The sequence below is a fragment of the Nomascus leucogenys genome, chromosome X (assembly GCF_006542625.1).
Source record: "Nomascus leucogenys isolate Asia chromosome X, Asia_NLE_v1, whole genome shotgun sequence".
NCBI lineage: Eukaryota > Metazoa > Chordata > Mammalia > Primates > Hylobatidae > Nomascus > Nomascus leucogenys.
In genome coordinates, this window is record NC_044406.1 from 109,707,221 (window position 1) to 109,733,413 (window position 26,193).

A 26,193-nucleotide genomic window follows, 5' to 3' on the forward strand; every position below is an offset into this window, starting at 1 on the left:
TTAAAAAGAATTTACAAACCCTTTTCCGCTCTTTCCTGTCCTTTTCATCTTTTTTCTCTCTTTCTCTGGATCTTTCCCTTGACTTGTCCAAATCTTTCTTGTCCATTTCTCTCTCCTTACTCTTGGACAGTGGTGGAGGAGTATGATTAATGTAGAGCTGTTAAATTAAGGCAATATTACTAAAGATTATTAGTTTTCCAGTATTGGCATCATTTGTTTGTTTATTAAATGAAACACAATTGGAAATTATACCCAAAGTCAAAACTGGTCAGCTATCTGGATTACAAGAGGTAAAATAAAAGGGCATGGCACAAATTATACAAAGGCTTCAATTCTTGGCCTTATAAAAATTACCATTTAAACTCCATCAGTTCATTTGTGCCTCAACTGAGACTTATTAGTAAATTCACCAGCTAGAGTATTCCTTATAGCTCTATTGTAAAGACCTATAACCACCATTACAAGAGTCCACATATGAACAATAGTGACTGGACTTTCTCTACTGTTTAAAAAAAAGAAAAAGAAAAAAACACCTCTACACAATCATGGAAATTTTAAATAGTCTTACCATCCACCGATAGGCAGTCAATAACGGCAATGGGCAAAAGTATAAAAATAAAACCTAGCTATGATTTTGCTAATAATTCTTTTCTGCCTCACTGTGAACCATGCAAAGATTATCCCAAATTATTTTTACAAATGTAAAGGCTGCGTGTTCTCTACTTCTGAAAGCACTCCAATTTCTATCAAAATAATCACAATTAACTTGAAATTTGTCTTCCTGGTTCTAAATACCTCAGAAAGCCATCTAGTCAGCTGAAGATGATTAAACAATTCAAAAGACTAAAAAATAATGAACCAATATGCTCCTCTGTCTATTCTTTCTCTGCCAAAAGGGCTATACGCAATAAAACAGCCAATCATCAAGGATATTCTAACTAAATAATTGAGAGATAACCCTTCTTAGGTGAGTTGTAAATATGGAAATATGCTGTAACATCAAATATTTAGGAAGTAGTCAGGAAATAATCAGATACCTAATCTTATGGCATTTATATCTGTGCTACAAGCCTATGTTTAAGACATTAAAAGTATTATGCAGCAGAATACTGAATATAACTCATTACATAACTACACAATGCTAGATATACCTTAGGAACAAATAGAATAGTGAGTCAAAAGTCAAATATTTTTACATGAAGAAATCCTTTGGTATTCAAAGGAATATGTGAAAAATGAAGACCATCACATCAGTCTGAGAATTAAACACTTATTTTTTAACACCACCAAACATTTTCAATTCAGTTGGCTCAGAAATACTGCCATAGCAATGCAGAAGTAGATTCTTTAAAATTTCAATGTTTAAAAGTTGATAAACTGAAATAGACAAAATGCTTATTAATAAAGAGCAAGAGAATGATAGTCATTAAAGTACTTGTCTAAAAGATACTCTTGCTGGCTAGAATGCCTTAAATGACACCAAGATTTTTCTAATCGTGAGGTTTATTCATATCTTAACATTATTTATGAAAATGATTAAGACAAAGGAAATATTGCTGCAATACTCAAAGAAGACTTCTCTAAGTAGTAATTTTTCCCAATAAAAGCAAAAAAAAAATACACACACACAACCCTTATTAATAATGAAGTTTTGAACTGTGCTTACTTTCTGTACTGCGAGGAATTGAGAAATTTTTCTAGAACTTACTTCTGGCATTAATGTTCAAATACTCCATTCTTGACATAAAAAGTCACATAGCTCAACTGACACACAATCAGAAATTCTTAGTTCAGAATGTACCCAATTCAATTCCTTCTTTAGAATAGTTCTGATCACAATACTCTTTTGCATAAAAACAGAGTTTCTCATTGCCTAATGAATTAAATGCATACCCCTTAGTTTAGGCATTCCAAACTCTCCACCATCTTTTCACAATTATATCCTGCTACAGTAACCCAATGCATTCTATGCTGTGGCTATCACTGCTCCCTAACATCTGTCCTTTCCAGCAGCTCTCATTACTAGAATGGTTGTTCATTTTTATCTTAACTTCTTAAAATCCTACTTAGCCTTCAAAGATGGCCAAAGTCATCAGCACTCAACCATCCCTCAACTCTGCAACTCACTTTCCATTATTTTATATTTACCTTTTTTTTATGACAAGTTACCTTTTTTTATTAACTTCATGTCATACATTTTTGTCCATAACAGTTTCCAGTGTCGTAGAAGAGCTAAGGTGCCTTTCTACTTTTACATACTTCCTAGTTCCTTGTACACACAGTGAATACTCAATACAAGTTTAACAAACAAAATTAAGGATTCATTAAACGGATTTGTATGTAGCATTGCTGGGTTTTGTTCTTGATTGGCTTTTATTCTTGACATTGGGATCATTAAGGTCCAAAAAAGAATTTGACTGATTTTCAAAATCTGTTTCAGAAAACACTGCTCCATTGACTTCATTAAAGCTTCACTATATTATATAAAGATGGCTTCACTTTTAGGCTTGGGTTTGGCTGTAAATCCTCATTTTAAGATGGTGAACAAATTAAAAGCTAAATTCTGTCTTGAGGTGGTTACTGATGCCCTCCTAAATTACAGAGAGGCTGACTAATGGAACTTGCTTTTTTTGTTTTTTAACACTATCTTCATCAAAAGTAGCTGCTAGAATTGCTACATCAAAACACAATTGATCAAAACTAGAAATACACTATTTGGAAATTAGGGGTAAAGGGTGAACTGACAGAAAAGATTTGGATACTAAGCTAGATTTTTCTTCTTTTAGCTAATCTCATTTGAAAAGCTAAAATCCATGTATTGCTTTTACCACAAATTAGAAAGTAAAAATAGCAAATAAATAATAAAGAGAATCCCACAGACAAAGCATAACTAAAAAGTCAAACTAAAGCAGGGAGAGAATTTTATAGGTACAAGTGACAAGATAATATGAAAATAGATGTGTATCTTCCAAACCCTCTAGAAAGTAAAAGCTACCTCAGAAACAGGCTAAAGATAATCAACTTTGGAGATCACTCAAAGTCCAGTGAAATTTTTTTTCTAAGACATTCATATGCTATTAAACTTTCTAGACACATAAAAATGCAACATCAGCTACTATGCAAACCAGTACTTTGCATGCTTTAACAAAGTGCAAAGGCTTAAGAGATCACTTCAAATATTTATTGAATACCTAACCTTATACTGCCAGGCACCATGCTAACCACTAAAGATCTGAAAAGTAGTAGGAGTCACACAATTTTTAGAAGCATATGTATATGCCATTTTCAAATTTTTCTGGTTGCATGTGGAATAAATTAATTAAATTTTAAAGGCCTGCAAAACACCATTTTTAAAAAGGAGGGATGTGGGAGATTGACTTGAATCACTGTAATTTTTAAAAACCAAGGCAAACACACTAAAGGAGCTAGAAAAACCCTTTCAACTATTGTTGAAATGGGTGGTGCTAGGAATCAAGGAACCTTAATTTTAGTTCATGTTTTGATACTAACAAATTGTATGTAACTGGGAAAGCTAAAGAACTTTTTTAATCTGTCATTTGTCAAAAAGACACTATCCACTTGCCCTGTCTACCTCACAGCACTGTTGTGAGCATGAAATGAGACAGTACATATTTTCAAAAGGCCTTTTCACAAATGTGAGGAACCATCATCGATTAGAAAATCCAGTTAATTTTAACAGCAGGTTACAAACTGCTTCAAAGTATGTTTCAGTAAACAAATATTCAGAAGTTAACACTGTTAGCCCATTAATTTAAAATAGCCCATAGAAGTCACTGATGGTTAAGACTGACATAAACAATTCGAAACTGGTTATAAAAACCTACTATATTGCAGTATATATTTAAGTTAGCCAATAAAAAGTTTACATTAAATGAAAGTTCTATAGATATCAAAATCGAAATGGAATATAAATTAAGTTTTCCAAAACTAACCTAAATAGGAACATCATTTTAAATAATAATCCCATGTAATAAAAAATAGCCGTATATAATTCCAACCTGATATCAATATTTTTGTAACTCCTACTAGGTATGGAGAACTCTGTTAGTATTGTGATGTTATGGCTAACACCAAAACAAAACAAAAATACGTTGGACGTTTAGAATTTTCAAAAACAATGTCATTAAGTTGATGTTGTGTCTAATGTGTTATTTCGGCTTGTTCTTCAATAGCATATTACAGAATAATCTCGATATCCACTTCAAATAAAACATCCATTCAAATCAGAAAAAAAATAAAACTAAATGGAAGTTCTCCCAGTATAGCTGAGACTTTTGATTAATACAGTATATTCTAAAAAACAATGCTACAATTTTAGGACACAGGTACACTGGCTAATATAAACTTAAAAATTAGTGCTTATTTGCCCAATATCCACAGACATTTCATTATAAATCTATACATCTAAAAGTAGTTAGTAATGTCAACTGGCTCTGTTTCAAAATTTCATTTGGTCCACCAGTAAAGAAATCATGCTTAGCTGATTTCTATTTTAATCATGGTAAGCAATATTTATGCTGAAAAATAGGCTTCATTCTGCTGAGCAGATTCATTTGCTTGTAGCTTGTAAGAGGAGGCAAAGTAGAAGATCAAAGAAGGGTACATGTTTTATAACAAAGACAAAACAATATGAACAATGGACAATTCAAGTATAATACTGAAATAAACTCTGTAATAAGATATACAAACTGCACACTACTTTTAGTAGCAGAATACTCAAGAAAGTAGAATAATAGGTAAGAATTAATACTGACATGTAAACACAACCACTGAGTATTCCTCTCCAGGGGAATGATTCTTTCACATTAACTGTATCTCCTGATATTGTGCTATAACTACCAAAAAGGTACCTCAGCAGAGGATATATAAAGAATTTTTATAGATTGAGATGAGTTCCATTTTTAAAACAGATATGTGAATGCATCAAATTTATTTTTTGGTATTTTGGGTTGTCTAAACAGTCAGACAGCCTGGCAGATTTGTTTTGAAAAATTAAATAAACCCAAAACAATCAAATAACCTCTTCCCCGAATGTTAAACTTATTTCCAGATTTTGAAAAAGCATAAAAGGAGAATGTATAACACAGCAAGCAAGGAGAGATGATAGAAATGTTGCCACATTACACACATTTTATAACAATCTCATTAAAAGGGACCACTGTCATCTGTTGTTTCAGTTTTAACATTTAATATTTTTGAAGGTTATTTAATGTAAGCAGAGTACTTTATCCCACTGATCTCAGCTTACTGAATGTACTAGGGTGAGGACAGCTACTAAATAAAATAAGTAAAGAACATTTGGTTTACTTAGGCATGATGATTTTAAAAGACTCAAACCTTTGCTGAAGATTCCTTGAGTTCGATGAGACTGTCCTGTAGAAAATGAATGGAGATGACAGGTGAGCTGGCATAGTTCTCAGAACCCAGAGGAACTTTGGGAAGTATGGCTGTAACCTGGAAATAAACCAGCTACTTCTTGTGAGGATAAATTTCATGATGTCATTATCAATATGAATATCAACAATAAAAAAAACATGTAATGGAATTGTAATGTTAAAAACTAAATTAAATGTACTCAATGTAAGAAATAAAAATCTCTGCTCAGAATTTAAAAATAAATGTCAATGCCACATTGTTCATACTCTCTACTTAAGCTATAGTCAAGAGGTTTAAGAAAGCAAAACATTTTTTTCCCCACAAAAAATTTAAAATACTGGAGGTCACTGTGGAAGAACAACATTGCCTTATATTTTTCATAGTTCTTCTTTAATTGGGAGGATTCACATTTTACTTTACTTGTAACTCTAATATGAATATACACATTTTAAAATCCTAGCTGAAAAATTCAGTGGCATTGCATTAACAAGAAAACAAAATATATAAGAGTAATCACTTTTTTTTTTCTGCAAAGTGCCTATCATGGTGAATCTCACACCTCCCACACACAAAGGAAGCATTAAAAAAAAAGAAAAAGAAATCAACTACGATATTCCACCACAGTGCTCTTGATGAAGAATTAATAACTTACAGTTTTTTAAAAGTTCAACGTACTGCAAATTCAAAGATTCCATGAAATTAGATGACTTTAGAATTAAAATTAAATATGGAGCAAGGAATGGCTACCCTGAGTCTTCAAGAAGGCTACACCCACGATTTTGTGCTGCAGTTGAATGCCTGGGGTTTCTCTTTGCTGGGTGGTAGGATTGGATGCCACATCTGCTTTTATCGTAACGCAAGGTTCAACTTGTTGGGAACCCAATGGGTATAAACAAACCTCCAAGGGAAGATACAACAGAAGCTGCATGCTCACTGAATATACACAACTACAGGAGAACTGATCACCAAGGAGACTTTAAAATGGAACTCCTTTCAAGACTCCTTCTTAGAAGGCACACATCGGTATGATGCTCATCAAGAAGCTTGAATTCAGAGGTAACTTGTTTATCCTGTATCATCCAGGAAGTCTTCAGTGCTATATATTCTTCAATATGCTGAAAAATAGGCTTCATTCTGCTGAAAAGATTCGTTTGCTTGTAGCTACCATTGCACTCCAAAAAAGACTGCTTAAAGCAGTTGAGGCACTTCTGGGTAAAATTTCTCTTGCACTTTGAAACACTACAAAATTAGTGCTAAGTCCTTGAAGTTTTAACATTTTTATAATAAAAATACTCAATAGGAAAAAAAATCAGTCCACCAATATAGAAAAATTCATTTTCTAATGCAATATAAAACCTCCAGTGGCTCCAGTGAATGCTTGGCATAAGACTTGAAGGAAGTCAGGACACTGGTATTCCAAACAGGTGAGCCTAACATGGACGCTGCCTTCCTCAGGCTATACTAACCTTTACTGTGGAGGAATGTGATGGAGAAGGGTGGGTATCAATTTTGCGGCGTTTTTGTTCTGTTAAGACAAAAAGAAATAGTCAGAATAAGGTACATTTCTAGTTTTCCAAACACTTTAAAAAAAGAAGAAGAAGAAAAACCCAACTTGTATGACAATCAAGTTCCCCTAGCAAAATCCCTATATAACTTACCAAAACAAGGAGACAATAACCAACTATACATTAAAATAACAAAAGGTAAGAACATATAAAGAAAGGTAAACTTGCCCCTTTCAGGCTCTGGAATATCTGATCGGGGAACAGGTGATTTCAAGGACCCAGAAACTGGCGTTTTTTCTCCTCCTTTAACATTTTCCTTTGATTTCATTTCCTTTGCTATATCTCTTTCTCTGGATGGCTCCTTCTCTCTTTCCCTTTCTTGAGTTGATTTTGATTCTGCGTTGGGGACAGTGGTCTTAAATTTCTCATCTTTAGCTTTTTCTTCCTTCTTGAATTTTTCTTTCTCTTTGTCAGACTTCGGCGTTCTTTCCTTGGTCTCTCTTGCTTTTTCATCTTTATTTGGCCGCTCTTCCTTTGGTTTTTCTTTACCATCTTTACCAAGTACCCTGGCCTCTGGAGTAGTAGCTGGAGTCTTTTCTTTTTTCTCTTTTTCTTTCTCTTTCCCTTTTTCTTTGTCATTTTCTTTAACAGCTTTGTTGCTTAAGAATAAAAACATGGGATTTTAACACAAATAATCATAAAATATATCCTTTGTCTGATATATGATAAAATATATCATAAAGGGTTTCTTACTAACTTCAAAAATACTAGAACTAAGGGGGAGTCCTTTGAAAACTAAAGGACAACTTTAAGACAAGGAAAAAGGAAGAAGTAATGGTCGGGTGCAGTGGCTCACGCCTGTAATCCCAGCACTTTGGGAGGCAGAGGAGGATCACTTGAGGTCAGGAGTTTGAGACCAGCCTGGCCAACATGGTGAAACCCCGTCTCTACTAAAAACATAAAAAACTTAGCTGGGCATGGTGGCGGGCACCTGTAATCCCAGCTACTCTGGAGGCTGAGGCAAGAGAATCACTTGAACCTGGGAGGCAGAGGTTGCAGTGAGCCAAAATCACACCACTGCACTCCAGCCTGAGTGACAGAGCAAGACTCCATCTCAAAAAAAAGGAAGTATTTCTTTATCCAGTAAATCATAAACAAACTCATGAATTGCAGATTTAAAAGAATTATTAGCCGGGCGCGGTGGTTCACACCTATAATCCAGCACTTTGGGAGGCCAAGGCAGGCAAATCACGTGAGGCCAGGAGTTTGAGACCAGCCTGGTAAACATGGCAAAACCCCGTCACTACTAAAAACACACAAAAAATTAGCCGGGAGTGGTGGCACACGCTTGTAATCCCAGCTACTAGGGAGGCTGAGGCACAAGAATCGCTTCGACCCAGGAGGCGGAGGTTGCAGTGAGCCGAGATCACGCCACTGCACTCCAGCCTGGGTGATGGAAAGAAACTCTGTCTCAAAAAAATAAAAAAAGAATTATTAAAATAATGTCAGGCTCTTTTTTGGCATACATTTATAACCTATGAGAATAAACGGTAAAAACCAAAATTGTATCCCACAAACCAACCAAGGGAACTACTATCAGGAAATGCATTACTTAGCTGGATGGATCACTACTTAAATTAGTGTAGGCTTTTCTTATGTCTTTCCTTACTCAGATTGTTCACAGCAATCCCTCTATCCTAAAATATTTGTTTAACTTCACACCTACATTCCCCTGAGTATCCCAGCAGGAGAAACAAAGTTGTTATACAAGCGTAACTATACAAAACATAATTAGGATGTAAAGCGTATCAGCAAAATAGGGTACATACAAAATTTCAAAGCCCAACATAAATGACTTTTCACATTACTCAACAACCACTCCCCTTCTACTCATGAGGACTCATAAGAATTTAGAATTATGAGGGCCAGGTGCAGTGGCTCATGCCTCTAATTCCAGCAGTGTGGAAAGCCAAGGCAGGCGGATCGCTTGAGGCCAGAAGTTCCAGACCAGCCTGGGCAACATTGCAAGACCCCGTCTCAAAAAAATACATAAAAATCATTTTTAAAAAGAATTTAGAATTATAACACATGGCACAGTATTCCTACCTGTTAGAGCCACTATTTCCATTGCTTGAATTCCCTTTAGGTGTGGTACTAGAAGCTTTATTAACAGCTTTCACACCACACTGAGATCTCTCCCTTGATTTATCTGAAATAAAAGTAAGGTTTTATTTAAGAAGCCCCTAAATGTAAATAAGCTACAATGTCAGAGCAAAATGATTAGAGAATAATTAGAAAGAAACAGCAGGCTGATACTTCTTAATGCTTATATACTCCTATCTAGGGAATAAAAAGTAATACTAAGCCAGCATTGTACTCGTTCTGTGATACAAAACATTTCACTTTGTTGAAATAAAACATATTACTTATAAGTTTCTACAAATAAGCATACCAGTCTCCTCAGCACTGCTTTCATCCGATTTAGATGCACTTCCTATTGAGGATGAAGAAGGCCCACCACCAGGCCCATTTTGCACACTGGCAACTGCATTCCTCGGAGGGGGGTCTTTGTGATGAAACTCATTTTCAGGTATCATGTATGACTTTCTACTTTTCAACTGCCCAGAGTAGCTGAGAGTCGCACAAAGTGTTTAAATATACAAACACAAATCAAAAAACATAAACATGAGGTTTTTAAGAATAAAATTAGCAAGTTATTCATTCTACTATGTGGTTCTAGAGAATTAAAAAATACCAATTTTTAATAAGTTCTTGAAAGCTTTTATAGAATGCCCAACTTTCTTAAAAATTACAATTTCACTATAAACTAATCCTTAAACTAAGATGGCTTTTTTCTTTTACTCTTGAAGATCTGTTAACTATGATGATAAAATTATATTTCCTCCCAATCAAGAAACATTATATATGACTTTTAAAAAACTATCATCCAGTATAGACCGGAAGTTGATAATCAGAAGTGGTAACTCTCACCAGCCTGTGGGAACATGATCGCATAATCTCCCATAATCTCCTGAAGGTAGAAGATAAACTTCAACACTGTAAAACATTTTAAAGTCTTCAGAATCCTTCTGTCATCTAGTCTTGTAAATCACATTAAAATATAATTTTGTTACCCCATAGCTAACGCATATAGATCTGGCCTCTTCTCTTTTTCTTCTTGGCAGATTTTGTGTACTCTTCTTTCCAAAGCTTGACCCAGATTTAAAACTTTTGGGTACCAAGGAAGTATTTTTGTTAGCACAATCAAGATATTCCTGATATGAGTATATTCGCCTGTTTCAAGGCAATGTACCGATGCCTACAACAAACATTTTCAGATCCATTATTATAAAAGTACAAGTATAAAGGGAAAAATTTGCCTTTGAAAAATCCTATTTTTTTTTTACCTTGGTTAGTTTGTAATGCCATTTATGTACAACATGTCGAAAATTTTCATAGTCTAATTGATCAGCCTTATTTCCACCATCAAATCCAGTTGCCCGTAATATGGTAAGGAATCCTGGATAGTTTCCACATTCCTAAGGAAACAAGGTTTGTCACCTTTAAAGAAAAATTATGATCCACAAGATAGCAGAAATTGAAACTTAAGTAGACTAGATCAACGTTTCCGTGTAAAAACATCATGTGTATTTGGATAAGTAGTCACAAAAAGTTCAACTTATACAAAGATGCTAATTTGGAATGTCAGTTTGAGATAGAATAAAAAAGTATACAGCACTTTTTAATAACGAATTAATTGTGCTTATAAACACAGTTTTACAACTGAATCTTAAACTCAGCTTCTCTTTTAAAACTCAACTATCTAGACATTAATGGATGTGGTCATTATATACAAGGGTAAAATATAAGGGTTTTTATTAGTCATACCTTTTCATATGTGGCTCTATCACTATGCCACCTGGTCACAGTCTCTAACATGCAGCAAAGAAACCTTCCATATCGACTGGCTTCATTTTCAGTACAGCTTGCAACTGTGTAAATTATGTCAGAGAAAACCTACAGGAAAAAAATGTTTAAAAAATATAAACAAATCAAGGTCAAAATCAGTTAAAAATATTAGAAGATGCTCTTATAGCAAGTCATAATAAACAGGTAAGCTTAGTCAAAATGTATATTCCCTTTATATAATGACACTGCAGAGAACTTTGGAGATTTTGGCTTTTGTGGGGAAACAGTGCATTCATAAAACAACCACCCAAAACAAGAACTTTTATAAAGAAAGCTGATTTACAGTGACAGGAAAAAAAAAAAAAAACTATCATTATTATTACATAATAGTTTTTTTTTATTATTACATAATAGTTTCTTAACCACTTAGTCATACATATTACTGGGGTTACGGGGAGAGTAAGCAGAGGAAATGCTGATAGGAATTAAAAATAGGCAGCTGACATACTGGAACATACATTATGTTTTTTGTTTTGTTTTGAGACAGAGTCTTACTCTGTCACCCAGGCTGGAGTGCTGTGGTGCGATCTCGGCTCACCGCAAGCTCCGCCTCTTGGGTTCACACCATTCTCCTGCCTCAGCCTCCCGAGTAGCTGGGACTACAGGTACCCGCCACCACACCCGGCTAATTTTTTTATATTTTTTTTTAGTAAAGACGGGGTTTCACCATGTTAGCCAGGATGGTCTCGATCTCCTGACCTCGTGATCCACCCGCCTCGGCCTCCCAAAGTACCGGGATTACAGGCATGAGCCACTGCGCCCAGCCACATTATGTTTTTAAACCACAAAATGTAGTAATAAGAAAAAAGCTAAATGCAAAATGTGAATATGACCATATTGAAAAGCTTCCCTGCTTTTATATGTGTGTGAAGGTGTAAACTTTTTTGTCTTTTTTTTTTTTTTTGAGAAGTGAAGGTTAAGAATGGAGAAGAGAGTTCTACCTATTATGATACAACACGTAAACTCAAATACTTAGTTAATAGTTTAACCTTGAGTGCCTATTACATATCAGGTACTTTTTATGTGTAGTGATTCATTTAATCCTCACAACAATCTTATGAAGCAGGTACTTATGCTTTACAGATAAGAAAACAGGCACAGAGAGGTTAAATAACTTGCCAAAGATCATACAGCTAGAAAGCAGTAGAGCTAGGATTCAAGTTCAGACCCTTGGTTCTTGAGTTCGTGCTTTTTAACCAAACACACAATAATACCTCTAGAAATTATAATGTTAGCTATCTTTTTGTGAGAACTTTTTAAAGGTTGCAATAAAAACTTACTCGATCATAGCAAAGAAGTGTGGAAAAATTTGGAGTTTTCTGTTGATGTACCAATTCAACAAAACGAGCACAGTAAACAGCATCAATTGCTGAAAAAATACATCGAGGAAATATACACAGCTGTAGAAATTTTGTGATGGTCTCATTTTTGGTAGATTCTAAAAATAAAGGAAGAATATATTAAGTGGTAAACTTCTTCCTCAAGTGCCTCAAAGCCACTAAACATGACAACCTATTACCTTTAGTGTAGAGAATACTATAAACCACAAACTATTTATAGTTTGTAACCAAATGTCCTGATTATCATTTTTACTATGTGGACTTTTTTTTCTATCTATGATTTCTCCAGAAATATGTTTTATACAGAAAAGCTGAATGACAAGCTGCCAATATGTAGTTAAAAGTTAATTAACTTCACCAGCAAACTATATCAGTTCCTCCAGTGAACACGAAGTTGATTCTGCATTAACAAATAACCAAAGAATGGGATAGGGAACACTGAGTTGAAATACAAACATAACACACTTTAACACCTCTAAAGTTATAATGTTTTGTTTTCTGTAATTTACCAGCATCAGGAACATAACAATTCCAACAACTTACTTGCTAAAAGCCAGTTGTCCTTTTCCAGTTTCAATCTCTGTAGAACTCTCTGTACATGTTCCATCTGTTTCTTTTCTTCTTCAAGAAGCTTGTCCTGAAGGGCAGTACAGCGCTCTTTCTCTTTTTTCTTTTTATTTGGGGGCTACAAAGAATAAATTAGACACTTTTCTAACTATATGCACATTACCTTTCTTCTTTTAATTGAAAAGTTTAAAGAGATAAAGGCTGATAGTTTATAACTACTTTAACATGAATATAGGTCCACTTGAACGTGCTACTTTTATCACCATTTAACACACTCATAACACTGTCATGGCATCTTCATACACCATCAGAACAGGCTACATTTGCAACACTGACACTATTAGTCTCAGGCATGGTGTCATCTTTGACTCTTCCCTCTCCTTTATACCAAGACTGGTTTACAAGCCTTGTACACTGCCACTACCTCCATCAGTCTATGCTCTCACAATAGATTGCCTAAAAAGCCACCTAGCTGGTCTTTAGCCTAATGCTAGTCAAAAAGCATCTTTCATACTGCTGTCATGAGTAATCTGTTTTAAGTACCATTTCTTACACTACTCCCCTGCTCAGCAATCTAAAACAGCTCTCAATTTTACCAAGTCTACTTTTCTCCCTGACTTCCAATGCCTACATAATGTGGCCCCATCATAACTATTCATATGCATCACTAAATACATTCACTACATGAAAGTGAATCAGTAAAAGTGGTCTCCCTAAACCTCAATCTACTTCCTGTCTTTGCTGGAACCCTATGGTGACCTCCCTATCTGCTTCCATATTTCCAAACCTAATCTACCTTCAAGACCTGTCCATTTCAAGACTCAGCTTTTCAATAGTCTTCTCCTAAAGAACTCTCCTCTTGAGAACTACTGCTCTTGCTATTAGAGTCACATGAATCACTTTAAGTTACTAGCATAGTTGTCAGTAGAAAAGGACACTCAAATAATTTTTGATTAATCATAACCTCCATCTAGTCACCAACCTCCTGGCCCTCCACTCAGAATAACTATTAAACCCTGTTTAAGAAAATATTATATAGCAACAAGATCACTGTTTTAAGGAACCAGAGCTAAAACAATTTCAAAATATAGGTAACATTGAATACCATAAAGTTATTGCACTTGAACTACTAGAACAAAAACCTACCATTTCCTGATTGTCATCAATTGCTTTCATCTGGACTTTAAGTTTATTGACTTCTCGTTCATAGCTGGTGTGTGGAACTGCAAGGTCATACATTGTCAATGACCAGAATGTAGCATAGAATTGAGGGCTGATGTCATCCCAGACTTTGGAAACATGTAAGGAGACCACTGCTTCATGGACAGGCGCCATCACCATCTCACATGATGTAATGTACTTATGAACTTTATGTTGCTGTTTACTTCCCTTTTCTGATTTTTTAAGTTCATCATACTTTGACTGTAGATAAAAAGTAAAAATACATACATACATACACACACAACATAATTTATAGCTTTGACTTTCATGGTATAAAAATCAATATTCCCTTCTAAAGAATCAAAAGATGACCAATCTCAAAACTGTCGTAGAAATTCTAGTTTCTTACGAACAACGTTTATTTTAAGATAAATCATCTCTGGAAGCTATTCCAGTCTTTAGTACTGTGTGCCAACTAGGAGATTCTCAGAGGGTTCTTATCTAATCTGATCTGTTGAGTAAAGTGAACAGGGTATATGCATGTCCCCCTCTTTCATTCCCCCACCCTACTCCCTACTCCCTCTTGCTGCTGTATCAGGGATTGAACATGTAGGGTTTCCAGTCCTGCTTTTGAGATATTCAAGGGAACAAATAGAAGGTCTTAACATGAGAAAAGAGGAAGAATGGAACTAGTAGCAGCCAACTAGGACAGAATGTAGTATCACTACATGTAGACCCTACCAACTGTTAAAATTCGTCAATTAAAAAGCTGGATCAAGAGGCCAAGGCGGGCAGATCACTTGAGATCAGGAGTTTGCGACCAGCCTGGCCAGCATGGCAAAACCCCATCTCTACAAAAAATTAGCCGGGCGTGGTGGTGCATGCCTGTAATCCCAGTTACTTGGGAGGCTGAGGTGAGAGGATCACTTGAACCCCAGAGGCGGAAGTTGCAGTGAGCTGAGATCATGCCCCTGCACTCCAGGCTGGATGACAGAAGGAGACTGTCTCAAAAAAGAAAAAGAAAAAAAAAAGCTGGATCAACACTAAGAAAAGTTATGAGAAATTCGTTTTAAGACTGCTAAGTAGGGTGACCAATTGTCAGGGTTTGCTGGGGATTCGGGGATTTCTGAGGATTTAAGACTTCAGTGCTAAAACTGGGAACATCCCAGGCAAACCAGGACCAACTGGTTACTCAACCGCTAAGCCAAATAAATTTTTCTGTGAAAAGCTGTGGTATATTGAAGTTTAAAGCATGTGAGAACTGATGCTGCAGCTTCTTTCGTTTGACAGGTTTATCCTAATTTGGGGGAAAAAACAGAGGAATGCCATATTTTTAATTGTATGAGAAAAAAAATTGTTAGTACAATGGGAGGGGCTGCAGAGATATGTGTATGCCAAATATATTATACATATATATATACACACAAATATATATATACTCTCTATATATATATTCTATATATATGAACATAACATATATGAACACATATTATACATGAACACACACACACATATATATATATATGAAGATAACACAGAGTTGCTGCTATTATTTCACATCCTTCAGTCTCTTCAGGATGAAAGAGCTCTCATCCAGAAAATTTTGTTTAGGTTAGGTATCACCCTTAATACGAACCTAAAGGAAGTCCTAAAACCAGTTACTTCTTTATGTTAGAAAATCACTTAAATCATTCTATTTGTGCTAAACACATAACCCAAAACCAGATGATCAAAGGTTCTGCTTCCAGTTCTACACTGTGATAGGCAAAAGAGTCACAGCTCCTTACAGCTCAGTTACCTGCCTTCCTTCCTGAGTGCTCAATTTTACAATTGTTCTAGAATTTTACAATTGTTCTAGAAGTGGGAAGATTTATGCTCTGTTATCCCCATTTTAGAGAGCATGCTGACAACCACTGAGACCACATAAGTGACAAAGTTACAAAGAACATTAGTTATGAAAAAGGAGTCCCAATTGCATCAGAAACCTGAGAGAATAGCAGTTGGGAAAACAGAGAGTGTTTTTTAATTTAGAGGACAGGTCTTACTGAAGGTAACTAATAGGAATCTAGATGAGCAGAATGACTTCTGCTAAGGTTCTAACAAAACGGGATAAAATAGGGCTGACACTATCTGCATAAAAGACAGCCTAATTACCTGTTCTGGGCAAGATCTAGAATATGAACTAGGTAAAAGCCTATCTTTCAGACCTGTGTCTCAAGGTGGACCACAACCTCAACAATTGAAACTAAAAATTAGTTTATAGGTATGAGAGGGTTACATGATAGCTCCAGTCTCCCCAGTCCTCTGGGTCTGAATCTGTGATTTCTATTGCTAGGAACCCCATAGTCGCTATCTAGTTAGAAAAATAGGCTTGGTCAGAAAAGAAGGCTATACTTCATATTTACCTAGGATGAATATGTCCTTGTCTAAAGTCAGTTTAACTCCCACTTCAAGTCCACACCTTCAGTCAAATGAAGAGACATAACAGTTCTACATTTCAAATCGCCTGGGGAACTAGACTTATGGAATAGAACTGATATCCACAATTATTGCTGTACTTCTCACTATTGTTCAAAAATCTCATCTCAAGAATCTGAGCAGGCCAGGCACAGTGGCTCTTGCCTATAATGCCAGCACTTTGGGAGGCCAAGGCAGACGGATCACCTGAGGTCAGGAGTTTGAGACCAGCCTGGCCAACATGGTGAAACCCCATCTCTTCTAAAAATACAAAAATTAGCTGGGTGTGGTGGCGGGCACCTGTAATCCCAGCTACTTGGGAGCCTGGGATAGGAGTATCGCTTGAACCTGGGAGGTGGAAGTTGCAGTGAGCTGAGATTGCACCACTGCACTCCAGCCTGGGAGACAGAGCGAGACTCCATCTCCAAAAAAAAAAAAAAAAAAAAAAAAAAAAAATCTGGGCAGCGTTTGGCTGAATTATCCTCAAGAGAGCCTGCTGATAGTCAATTTATAGAGGGGACATAGCAGTCACCTAATATACATTTTCACTATCTCGACGAAGGCTCTTCAACAGAGGCTTTCACTCAAGAAGCAAAAGCAAGGATCCCCAGGACAGCTTGGATGCCATCCAGCGCAACCACAAGGTTGCTGGGAAACCCCTTTTCCAGAGAGTGGCATGTTGCCTACAGATAAAAGACTTATATCTGACTTGGCTATACAGCCACTTCCATTTAGTTTTCTGTTTTCTTCCAAGCCTGAGAGGGAAATGCCATTTCTTTGTTTAGGTTTTTGTATCTCTTAAAAGACAAAGATAATATTTTACACAAGTAAGAGAGAAAAGGTAGCTTGAATGACCTCCTCCATTTTCTGAGCTGGCAAAGTTCAGCCAATCTCAGACAACCAGGTGTTCCTGTTTGCTAGGATTCCATATTGCTGATTAGTGTGTTCACTTAGCACAGGGCAGGTCAGAATTCCTAAGATGAAGAAATTCTCCCACCTCTGTCTGTCAAGAAATCAGGTACCTTCTTGTACAGCTGAGACTGATCTACCATGGGGTGTGACAACAGTAAGACATTACACAAAGACGGCATACAATTCTCTGGATTGAGAGGATCTAAAGGGGAAGAAGCAGCCTAACACCACTCCCTTAATGTCTTTTTCCCTTCAGAGTGTATACATAACACAGGAATTTCTGCACAGTGCTAACAAAGTGATAATTAAATCAAGTAGCAGTTAGGAAAGAAGTGGGAGACTGTAGCAGTTGATATGTAAACACTAACAGCAGATGTTTGATTACATGATCAATTAGACTCCAAATTTCTCATCACCTTTTTTGTATACCTCTACCACACAGCTTTGTACCCCTATTGGAAACAAATTAGGGATCCTAGTTTAAGGGCCAAGACCTTCTCCCAAAATCTGTAGTGAAATGTACTTACAGATAAAACTGTTAAGAAATAATTTGGATCGTTCCTGAGCGGCAGCAAAGACACTTGTACTTACCGAAATATGATGGGCATACATTGGCCTAGACAGGAAAAATGCTGCATCATGGGGTGTATGAAATTCATTACAGAGTACATCAATTGAAGGCACTCGCTTTATATAATCTTCTGTGCTCAGATTAGATGCTAAAAACCCACCAAACTGCACCAGGGTATCATGACACTAAATTTAAAAAATAAGACAAAATCAACATGTTTTCCAAAGTGATTAAGAAGTCATTTTAGGAATATTTTAACAATTAAGAATCCAAATTTTATAACTTAAAAGGATTTTAGAGACCATCTACAAGTATAATCACATAACCATCTTACAAAAAAAGATGCCAAGGCCCTGACAGGTTGACTAATCCAAGGTTTTACTAGCCAACTAGGTCTCTTAAATGTCAAGCTGTTGCTCATCACTTTTAGTGGAATATATTTACCTAAATCAAATAAAATAATAACCATAGGCAAACAGAAGTCAATTCCTTTGCCCTTAAAAGAAGAAAACTTTATTTACAGAATATATTTATAAATATTAAGTACCAAAACCTAAGATTAGCCCACAAAATGTGTTTAACTATCATCAACTATAACACAAAGAAAAAGAGAGATAGCAACCCAGCCTGGGCAACATGGCAGAGCCCCGACTCTACAAAAAAAATCTAAAAATTAGCCAGGTGTGGTGGTGCATGCCTATAATCCCCAGCTACTCGGGAGGCTGAGGTAGACTGATCACTTGAGCCAGGGAGGTCAAGGCTACAGTGAGCTGAGATCATGCACTGCACTCTAGCCTGGGTAACAGAGTGAGGCTTTGTCTCAAAAAAAAAAAAAAAAAAAAAAAAGGAAAAGAGAGTGAGCATGCACAAGTGGGCAAGCAAGCATCTATTCTGTTATGACTGAGATTTCCAGAGATCGGGAAAGATATAAATGTAAACAATTTGAAGTTGCAGGAATTTAATGATGTAATATTTAATTAATTGACAGCCTTACACATAACATCTCTTGGAGCTATCTCTTAAATATCATAATTTACATAGAAATAGGCCCTATTTCCAGAATGTCTTTCACATTAGGATGTCTCATATTCACATGATGTGCAAAAATGACATTTTTCAAATTATAACACATTATCTTCCTTTAACAGGATTAAAAACATGTACATAAACATAAAAGCCATTTTAACTTGCCTGGTCATAGAGCTTTCCCACAAGTTTCAAATGTTTCTCTCCACCTTCCTGAAAGATTACCCCATTTCTCTGCTGAGCCATAAGCAGACAGAGAGGAAGGGCAAGATCATGGTCCAATAGAGCATCCTTTAATCTCTGAGAGGATTTTTTAGTGTTTCTGATCTGACCAAAATAACCACCCTGCACAAGGGAAGACACAAATTTACCAGTGTACAGTACATAACCCATGCTAATTTGAAAAAGACACAGAAAAAAGTTGAGTTAAAATCCTTAATGTAAAAAACTCCTACGTTCCACATTCCTTCCCTTACACAAATTTATTTCAGTGACTGTTACTGACTACAGTCACTGGCTTAAAGACAAATGTCAACTGAATTTAAATTTTTGCATATTTCCCATTTTCCACCTTGCAGTCCCCTCATAAAGGATTATTCATTATTCAGTATGGCACAGATTCAACAGAGCAATTAAGACTTAAGGGAGTGAGGATATTAAGGATCATAGAAGATGTAGTAATTATTTGGTAATTAATTAATTAATTAGTTTTTGAGACAGAGTCTCACTCTCTTGCCCAGACTGGAGTACGATGGCGAGATCTTGGCTCACTGCAACCTCCGCCTCCTGGGTTCAAGCAATTCTCCTGCCTCAGCCTCCCAAATAGCTGGGATTACAGGCACCCACCACTACGCCTGGCTAATTTTTTGTATTTTTAGTAGAGACAGGGTTTTGCCATGTTGGCCAGGTTGGTCTTGAACTCCTGACCTCAGGTGATCCACCCACCTCAGCCTCCCAAAGTGTTGGGATTATAAGCGTGAGCCACCATGCCCAGCCTTATTTGGTAATTATTTTCCTTACGGATGCATTACTTACTGTCTTTTATACTTTGTTTCAGCTCTTTTAAAAAGTTAAAGTAATTACTGTATCTCAATTTCAAAAGGGGGGTAGGGGTGGTTGTGAAAGGAAGGTATGTATGGCTTTGACATTTGGTTTTATAAACTTACATATTGTTTGGATTCTTTACTATGACCATGCATACATTACGAATTTTAAAGGTTGATGAACAAAAATAGCAATTCTTACCTCAGCTTTTAGCTGCTCTCCACCAGTCATAGCCTCTAGCTGCTCCATTGTCATTTCCTCTGTAATTTCTATTCCTGCCATTTTTTGTACCACTTCTTTCAATATAAGCAGGTCAAAACTATTCAAAAAGAAAAAAGAAACAGTCTATAGTTAGAACTTCAAATATAAAAGTAACAATATACTGTAATTAATATACTGAGAAACCCTAAATTATTTGTATATAAATATGGGGGAAGGGGCTGAAACAGTTTTTAACTGCATTCCTAGAACTATATTGACAAATACTTGGTGCGTAAGTTTATTTTAACTTTTACTTGGAAATAATTTCAAATTTACAGATAGGATGGAAAAATAAAAACAGTACAAAGCTCAACCATATATCCTTTACCTCAACTTCACCTGGTAACATTTTTACTCCTGCTTGATCATTTGCATTTTCTCTCCCTCTCTGGAGCCCCTCTCTACATACATAGTCACACACTCAATTTAATCATTTGAGGGAAAATTATTTACATCATGGCCTTTTACCCCTAAAATTTCTAAGACTGAATTTCCTAAGAGAGCCATTCTCTTAAATAACCACAGCACAGTTATCAATTTTAGTACATCTAACACTGATACAATACTTTAATCTACCATTCATATTTCATTTTATCAGTTGACCCAATAAAGTCCTTCATAGCATTTTTTCTCCTCCAATACAGGATGGCCAAAATGTTTTTGATGGTATAGAGCCATTTCTAAATAATCCATTTACCAAACAGAGACAAAGATGTAGCATGGTCACATACACTTGGAAGAGAGGCAGGGAAGGAAGGAAAAAAAGAAGTTCTAAGCTGTGGTATCTGAGCCAAAGATGACAATTTAGTGGCCAGCCCAGAGCACATTTCAGTAATGTGCCAACAGTTATGCTTTTTAATCTTCAAAGTTTAGGACCACCAATGGAAATAATACCTTATGTCCTCTAAGATCTTCTTTAATTAATCTAAACAAAGTAAAAACATTCTTTCCTAAAACATACAGATGTTTTTCCAAACGTAAAGTCAGACATACCCAAGACACAAGCTAATAGATGAAAGAACCATTTTCTAAGATTCTTATTGTTTGTTCTCTCAACTTGCCTTGCTTTCCTTAGTTTTGTTTGGTTTTTTTTTTAAGAAAGCCGTCATGAAAACTAGTATATAAGTACCAATGAAACAGTTTATTTTTTCTTTAAACAATGTTTTAATTAGATGGTCACAAAAACTGTATTCACAGTACAGAAAGCTGAGTTATAGATTAAAAAATGATGTATGTTCTCCTGGCCTATAGACAAAGAAGAATAAAAATATCTAGAAATGGCAGAGAGATGAGCATAAGGGATGTGCCCATAAAATCATAAGTTTAAATTTTGTTTAAGTTTTCCCTAAGCCAAAATAAGAATCTGTCAATAATTACTTAGGTAGTACTTGTTTGGCACACCAAGTAGCTTTTAGTTTTTTGTTTGTTTGCTTTCTACCAGAAAGCTTCTGAAAACAATTCAGGTTATTTGATTCTAGTCAGTCTACTTCTCATGAGGTTTAATATACATACATACTAATTTAAACTCTAAGCACTGATATTGGCCCAAAATAAAATAAACTTCAGTATTTATAAAGAAAAAAGGACATTGTCCAAAAGGTATGGAAGCCTTATGTATCTCTAAAACTCAAATTCAAAAATTATGCTTTAAAGGTATTACATACACCCTCAAAATAAACAAGTTCCTACCAGATGTTCAATGTGATACAGGTCAATTACTGCATACTGACCTAGTGCAGTATACTTTGTTATACGAAGATATACAATATATCATATTAGCCATTTACTCAAAAGCCTAATAGGCAGTCAAAATAACTGAAAGTATCTTTTTATTGCATTAACATATATAGCCAAATAGTACCTTTATTCATGAAAAAAAGGTGTCTATGTATTAAGTCATCATTTAACTAAAGAATTTCATGTAAATAAGTGAGCAACTATTCTACTTGAGCCTACAACCAACAAGTAAGTAGCCTTTTGGGATAACAGGAGTCTCAATAACCCCAAACCACCAGAAGTACTCTATTGAATTTCGTTATGTATAATTTGTTATGAATACCTTTTGCCCGCCTTTAGCTGATTGGCAACATACTGAAGAAGACCAGCAAGATCAATTGGATATTTACGAAAAACTGCACCACAGAAACTAGCCAGACCTATACAAAATAAAAAAAGAGTAAAAACAACTCATAAAACAAAATGCGCAAGTATCATTTCAACTAAACCTCTAAAACAAAATGAGGTAGCAATAACTGTATTGCTGATGCTGTTGAATGGAGTTTCATAATAATAACAATAACCAATATTTATTGAGCATACATATGTCAAGCACTGTACCAAGCACTTTATAATGATTATCTCATTTAATCCTTGCAACTATTATCCTAGGTTGGTATAACCTATTGATGAGGCAAATTCAGAACAGATATGTCATGTAACTTGCTCATGGTCACATAGTAAAAAGTAGAGCAGTAAGTCAAATTTTTGCAGCCTGATTCCAGAGTTTGTGAAACTAAGATATAACAAAATCTTGCAGATCACTCAGTAAACTTGAATAAATGACAAAACACCAGCCCCCGAATGTGAGTCAAGAAAAAAAAAAATCTCTTTTTATCTTGGAACATGCTACTAGTTGTGGAGGTGCAAGAAAATAAAGTATTACCAGACCTAGAAGCAGACAAGAGACCAATTTTAACCAATGGTCCTTATCATATCAAGAATAGGGAGGAGACCCCAGCCAATACAAGAGTAGGAGATTCAAGTAAAGTCAAGTACTCTGCAGCCTATTCCACAACTATTTGCTAAGCGCCTAAATGATACTGGACAAAATACAAGTCCTGCCCTCAAGGAGCTGAGTCCAGTGGAAGACACAGAAAAGTAAACAAATAACTATGATGAGCAAAAGGCTCCATGGGAATATAAAAGAGGAGTGCCCAATTCAGACTTGTGGGTGGGAGCATTAACAGAAAAAGCTTTCCAGAGGAAGTGACCTCTGAGCTGAAATCTAATGAATAAACAGAACATGGAGTGGGCCATGAAGGGTATTCCAAGTCAAGTGAATAATGGGCAAAAGTTCATGGAAAGTACAAGAAGTTCAGTATTAATGGAATCTAGAATATTGGGAAGCAGGGAAAAGATGAGGCTAGAACAGTGCAAAAGGACCTGATTTCAAAAGAACTTACTTGTATGACTTATTAAACATTTCGGACTTTAAAGGACAATGGGGAGCCACTGCAAGATTCCGCTATCAGATACAATAAGTTGAAAGAAAAGGAACTGGCTGCTAGAAACCAAAGGTACAAGAATTAAAAAGAAATATGGTTAGTCATTTTTGGTTAAACTAAGTCAAGTTTTTGTTCTTTTAAGATGACTGGAACCTCAGGATGGAATGGGAAGAAATGAGATTAGATCCCTTACGATCAACTCCTATAAAATAATGTTAGTTAAAAAGGAGATTTTTGGCTAGGCATGGTGGCTCATGCCTGTAATCCCAGCACTTTGGGAGGCCAAGGCGGGCGGATCACTTGAGGTCAGGAGTTCAAGACCAGCCTGGCCAACATGGTGAAACCCTGCCTCTAACGAAAATACAAAAATTAGCTGGGTGTGGTAGCACGTGCCTGTAATCCCAGCTACTCGGGAGGCTGAAGCAGGAGAACTGCTAGAACCTGGGAGGCGGAGGCTGCAGTGAGTCGAGATCATGCCACTGCACCCCAGCCAGGATGACAGAGTGAGACTCCATCTCAAAAAAAAATAAAATAAAAAGAAGGAGATTTCACCTCCCCAATAATGCTTACCCAAAATTCTATCACAGTCAATAATGGTCTCTTAAGTTAGGAAAATAAGTACCATATCAACCTCCTTACATAGCCAAGGGCTCTGTAGAACAAACTCAGTAGCTAGATATTCTCAACAACTCTTAACAAATAGGCTTCTAAAAGTCTCTAAGCATAGGTAATAAAATACATAACATGGCAGTTACCACAGATAGTAATTTCATCTTTGGAAAAATAAAAATACTTACTCTGAAGCCAGCTTGAGATGGTTGTGTCATCATGTTTCATTCTTTCCTTTTCTGGATTAGCTAAAGCTTCAATGATACAATCTTTCATACATTAAGAAAAAACTAAGTCATTACATCTCTAATAAAGACCCTTAAAACATAAATATGCCACATCATAGGGGCAAAATTGTTGGTCATTACAAATTATTTTTCTTTTTTTCCAAGACCAGGGACGTTGCTAAAACTAATTATTGAAAAATACACTCACTGTAGTACCAACATTTCTTCTTTAGCCTCCTTTCCATCTTTCAGCAATCAAGACAGATTCCATCAATATCAAGATGTTTGGTAAGCTAGCTGGGTGCAGTGGCTCATGCCTGTAATCCCAGCACTTTGGGAGGCCAAGGTGGGTGGATCACTTGAGGTCAGCAATTCAAGATCACCCTGGCCAACCTAGTGAAATCCCCCCTCTACTAAAAACAAGGAAATTAGCCAGGTGTGGTAGCACACGCCTGTAATCCCAGCTACTTGGGAAGCTGAGGCAAGAGACTCGCTTGAACCCAGGAGGCGGAGGTTGCAATGAGCCGAGACAGTACCACTGCATTCCAGCCTGGGTGACAGAGCAAAAGTCTGTCTCACAAAAAAAAAAAAAAAAAAAAGGGTTGGTAAGCCTAACATGTCTCCCTTTATACAACGCAAAGACACACACACACACACACACACACACACACACACACACTCTCTCTCTCTCTCTCTCTCACACACACACACACAATTGACTGACCAAACTTCAGATCAGCCACCTGAATCAACCTCAGATGGTTACTAAAGGAAAATAGAATGAAAATAAAACATTTACCATATGATCTATTAAATATGAAATCTACATATTACTTCACTTGAAAGGATACAGGCCAAGACATCATAATTCAATGAAGTGAGGTATTTCAATGAATCTACTACAGGTGTTATTAAGTTATCATACTTCTGTATTTGTGACAAGATCTGGAAAACAGCAACAAACAATAGAAGGCATTAACTGATCAAAGGATTTCTACTGTGCCAACTAAGTAATGGCTACACTTTCTATTTTTCAAAAGAAATAATGCTTGTAATTAAAGTGGTTTCCCATATAAATATTTCAATAAAGTGGTTTCTACATAAATATTTCATATTTATATAGGAATTACTATTTTATCATTGCCTTAGAGAATATTTTCTTAGGCTACATTTTTCAGTTAGAAAATAATTCCAATTCTGTAAAAATGACAGTGGTAATCTGACTGGAACTGCAATGAATCTGTAGATTCCTTTGGGCGGTATGGACATTTTAACTATATTGATTCTTCCAATCCAAGAGCATGGAATGTCTTTCCATTTGCTTGTATCATCTATGATTTCTTTCATCAGTGTTTTATAGTTCTAGTAGAAATCTTTCACCTCCTTGCTTAGATGTATCTCTTGGTACTTTTTTTGTGGCTATTGTAAATGGGATTGTGCTCTTGATTGGGTTTTCAGCTTGAACATTATTGGTACACAGAAATGCTACTGATTTTTGTATGTTGATTTTGTATCCTGAAACTTTACTATGGGTACATACGGACATAAAGATAGAAAGACAATGGGGACTCTAAAAGTTAAGTGGGGTGGGACAAGGTTTGAAAAACTACCTATTGGGTACTATGCTCACTATTTGGGTGAGGAGTTCAACAGAAACCCAAACCTCATCATTATGCAATACATCCATGTAATAAACCTGCATATGTACCCCTTGCATCTTAAAAAAATTAATTTAAAAAGGAAATAATTCCAGGCCTAAAGCTGAATTTTGGAATGAAAGAGTCTAGTCTCTCTCATATGTTTTAGATAACTCTAAATATTGGCCAGGTGTGGTGGCTCACACCTATAATCCTAGCACTTTGGGAGGCCGAGGCGAGTGGATTACCTGAGGTCAGGAGTTCAAGACCAGACTGGCCAACATGG

At 36.0% G+C, this 26,193-nt stretch overlaps 1 protein-coding gene across 8 annotated transcripts in view; it reads right to left on the reverse strand.

The window, feature by feature from the left end:
* Positions 1-26,193, reverse strand: part of THOC2 (THO complex 2) — a 135,633-nt gene that overhangs the window by 13,707 nt on the left and 95,733 nt on the right. For 5 of the 8 annotated variants that reach the window (XM_030806599.1, XM_030806596.1, XM_030806600.1 and 2 more), the window contains exons 17-34: positions 25,122-25,215; positions 24,232-24,312; positions 22,270-22,366; positions 20,151-20,268; positions 19,071-19,250; positions 17,900-18,064; positions 13,925-14,200; positions 12,755-12,896; positions 12,152-12,309; positions 10,791-10,919; positions 10,310-10,441; positions 10,037-10,221; positions 9,355-9,533; positions 9,009-9,111; positions 7,131-7,561; positions 6,864-6,922; positions 5,359-5,394; positions 20-157 (exon numbers count right to left, since the gene is read on the reverse strand). In XM_030806599.1, coding sequence (XP_030662459.1) covers positions 20-157; positions 5,359-5,394; positions 6,864-6,922; positions 7,131-7,561; positions 9,009-9,111; positions 9,355-9,533; positions 10,037-10,221; positions 10,310-10,441; positions 10,791-10,919; positions 12,152-12,309; positions 12,755-12,896; positions 13,925-14,200; positions 17,900-18,064; positions 19,071-19,250; positions 20,151-20,268; positions 22,270-22,366; positions 24,232-24,312; positions 25,122-25,215 — 2,703 coding nt within the window. Of the gene's footprint in view, positions 1-19; positions 158-5,358; positions 5,476-6,863; positions 6,923-7,130; positions 7,562-9,008; positions 9,112-9,354; positions 9,534-10,036; positions 10,222-10,309; positions 10,442-10,790; positions 10,920-12,151; positions 12,310-12,754; positions 12,897-13,924; positions 14,201-17,899; positions 18,065-19,070; positions 19,251-20,150; positions 20,269-22,269; positions 22,367-24,231; positions 24,313-25,121; positions 25,216-26,193 lie in introns of all 8 variants that reach the window. The other 3 variants (XM_030806595.1, XM_030806593.1, XM_030806594.1) reach the window with 1 other exon arrangement.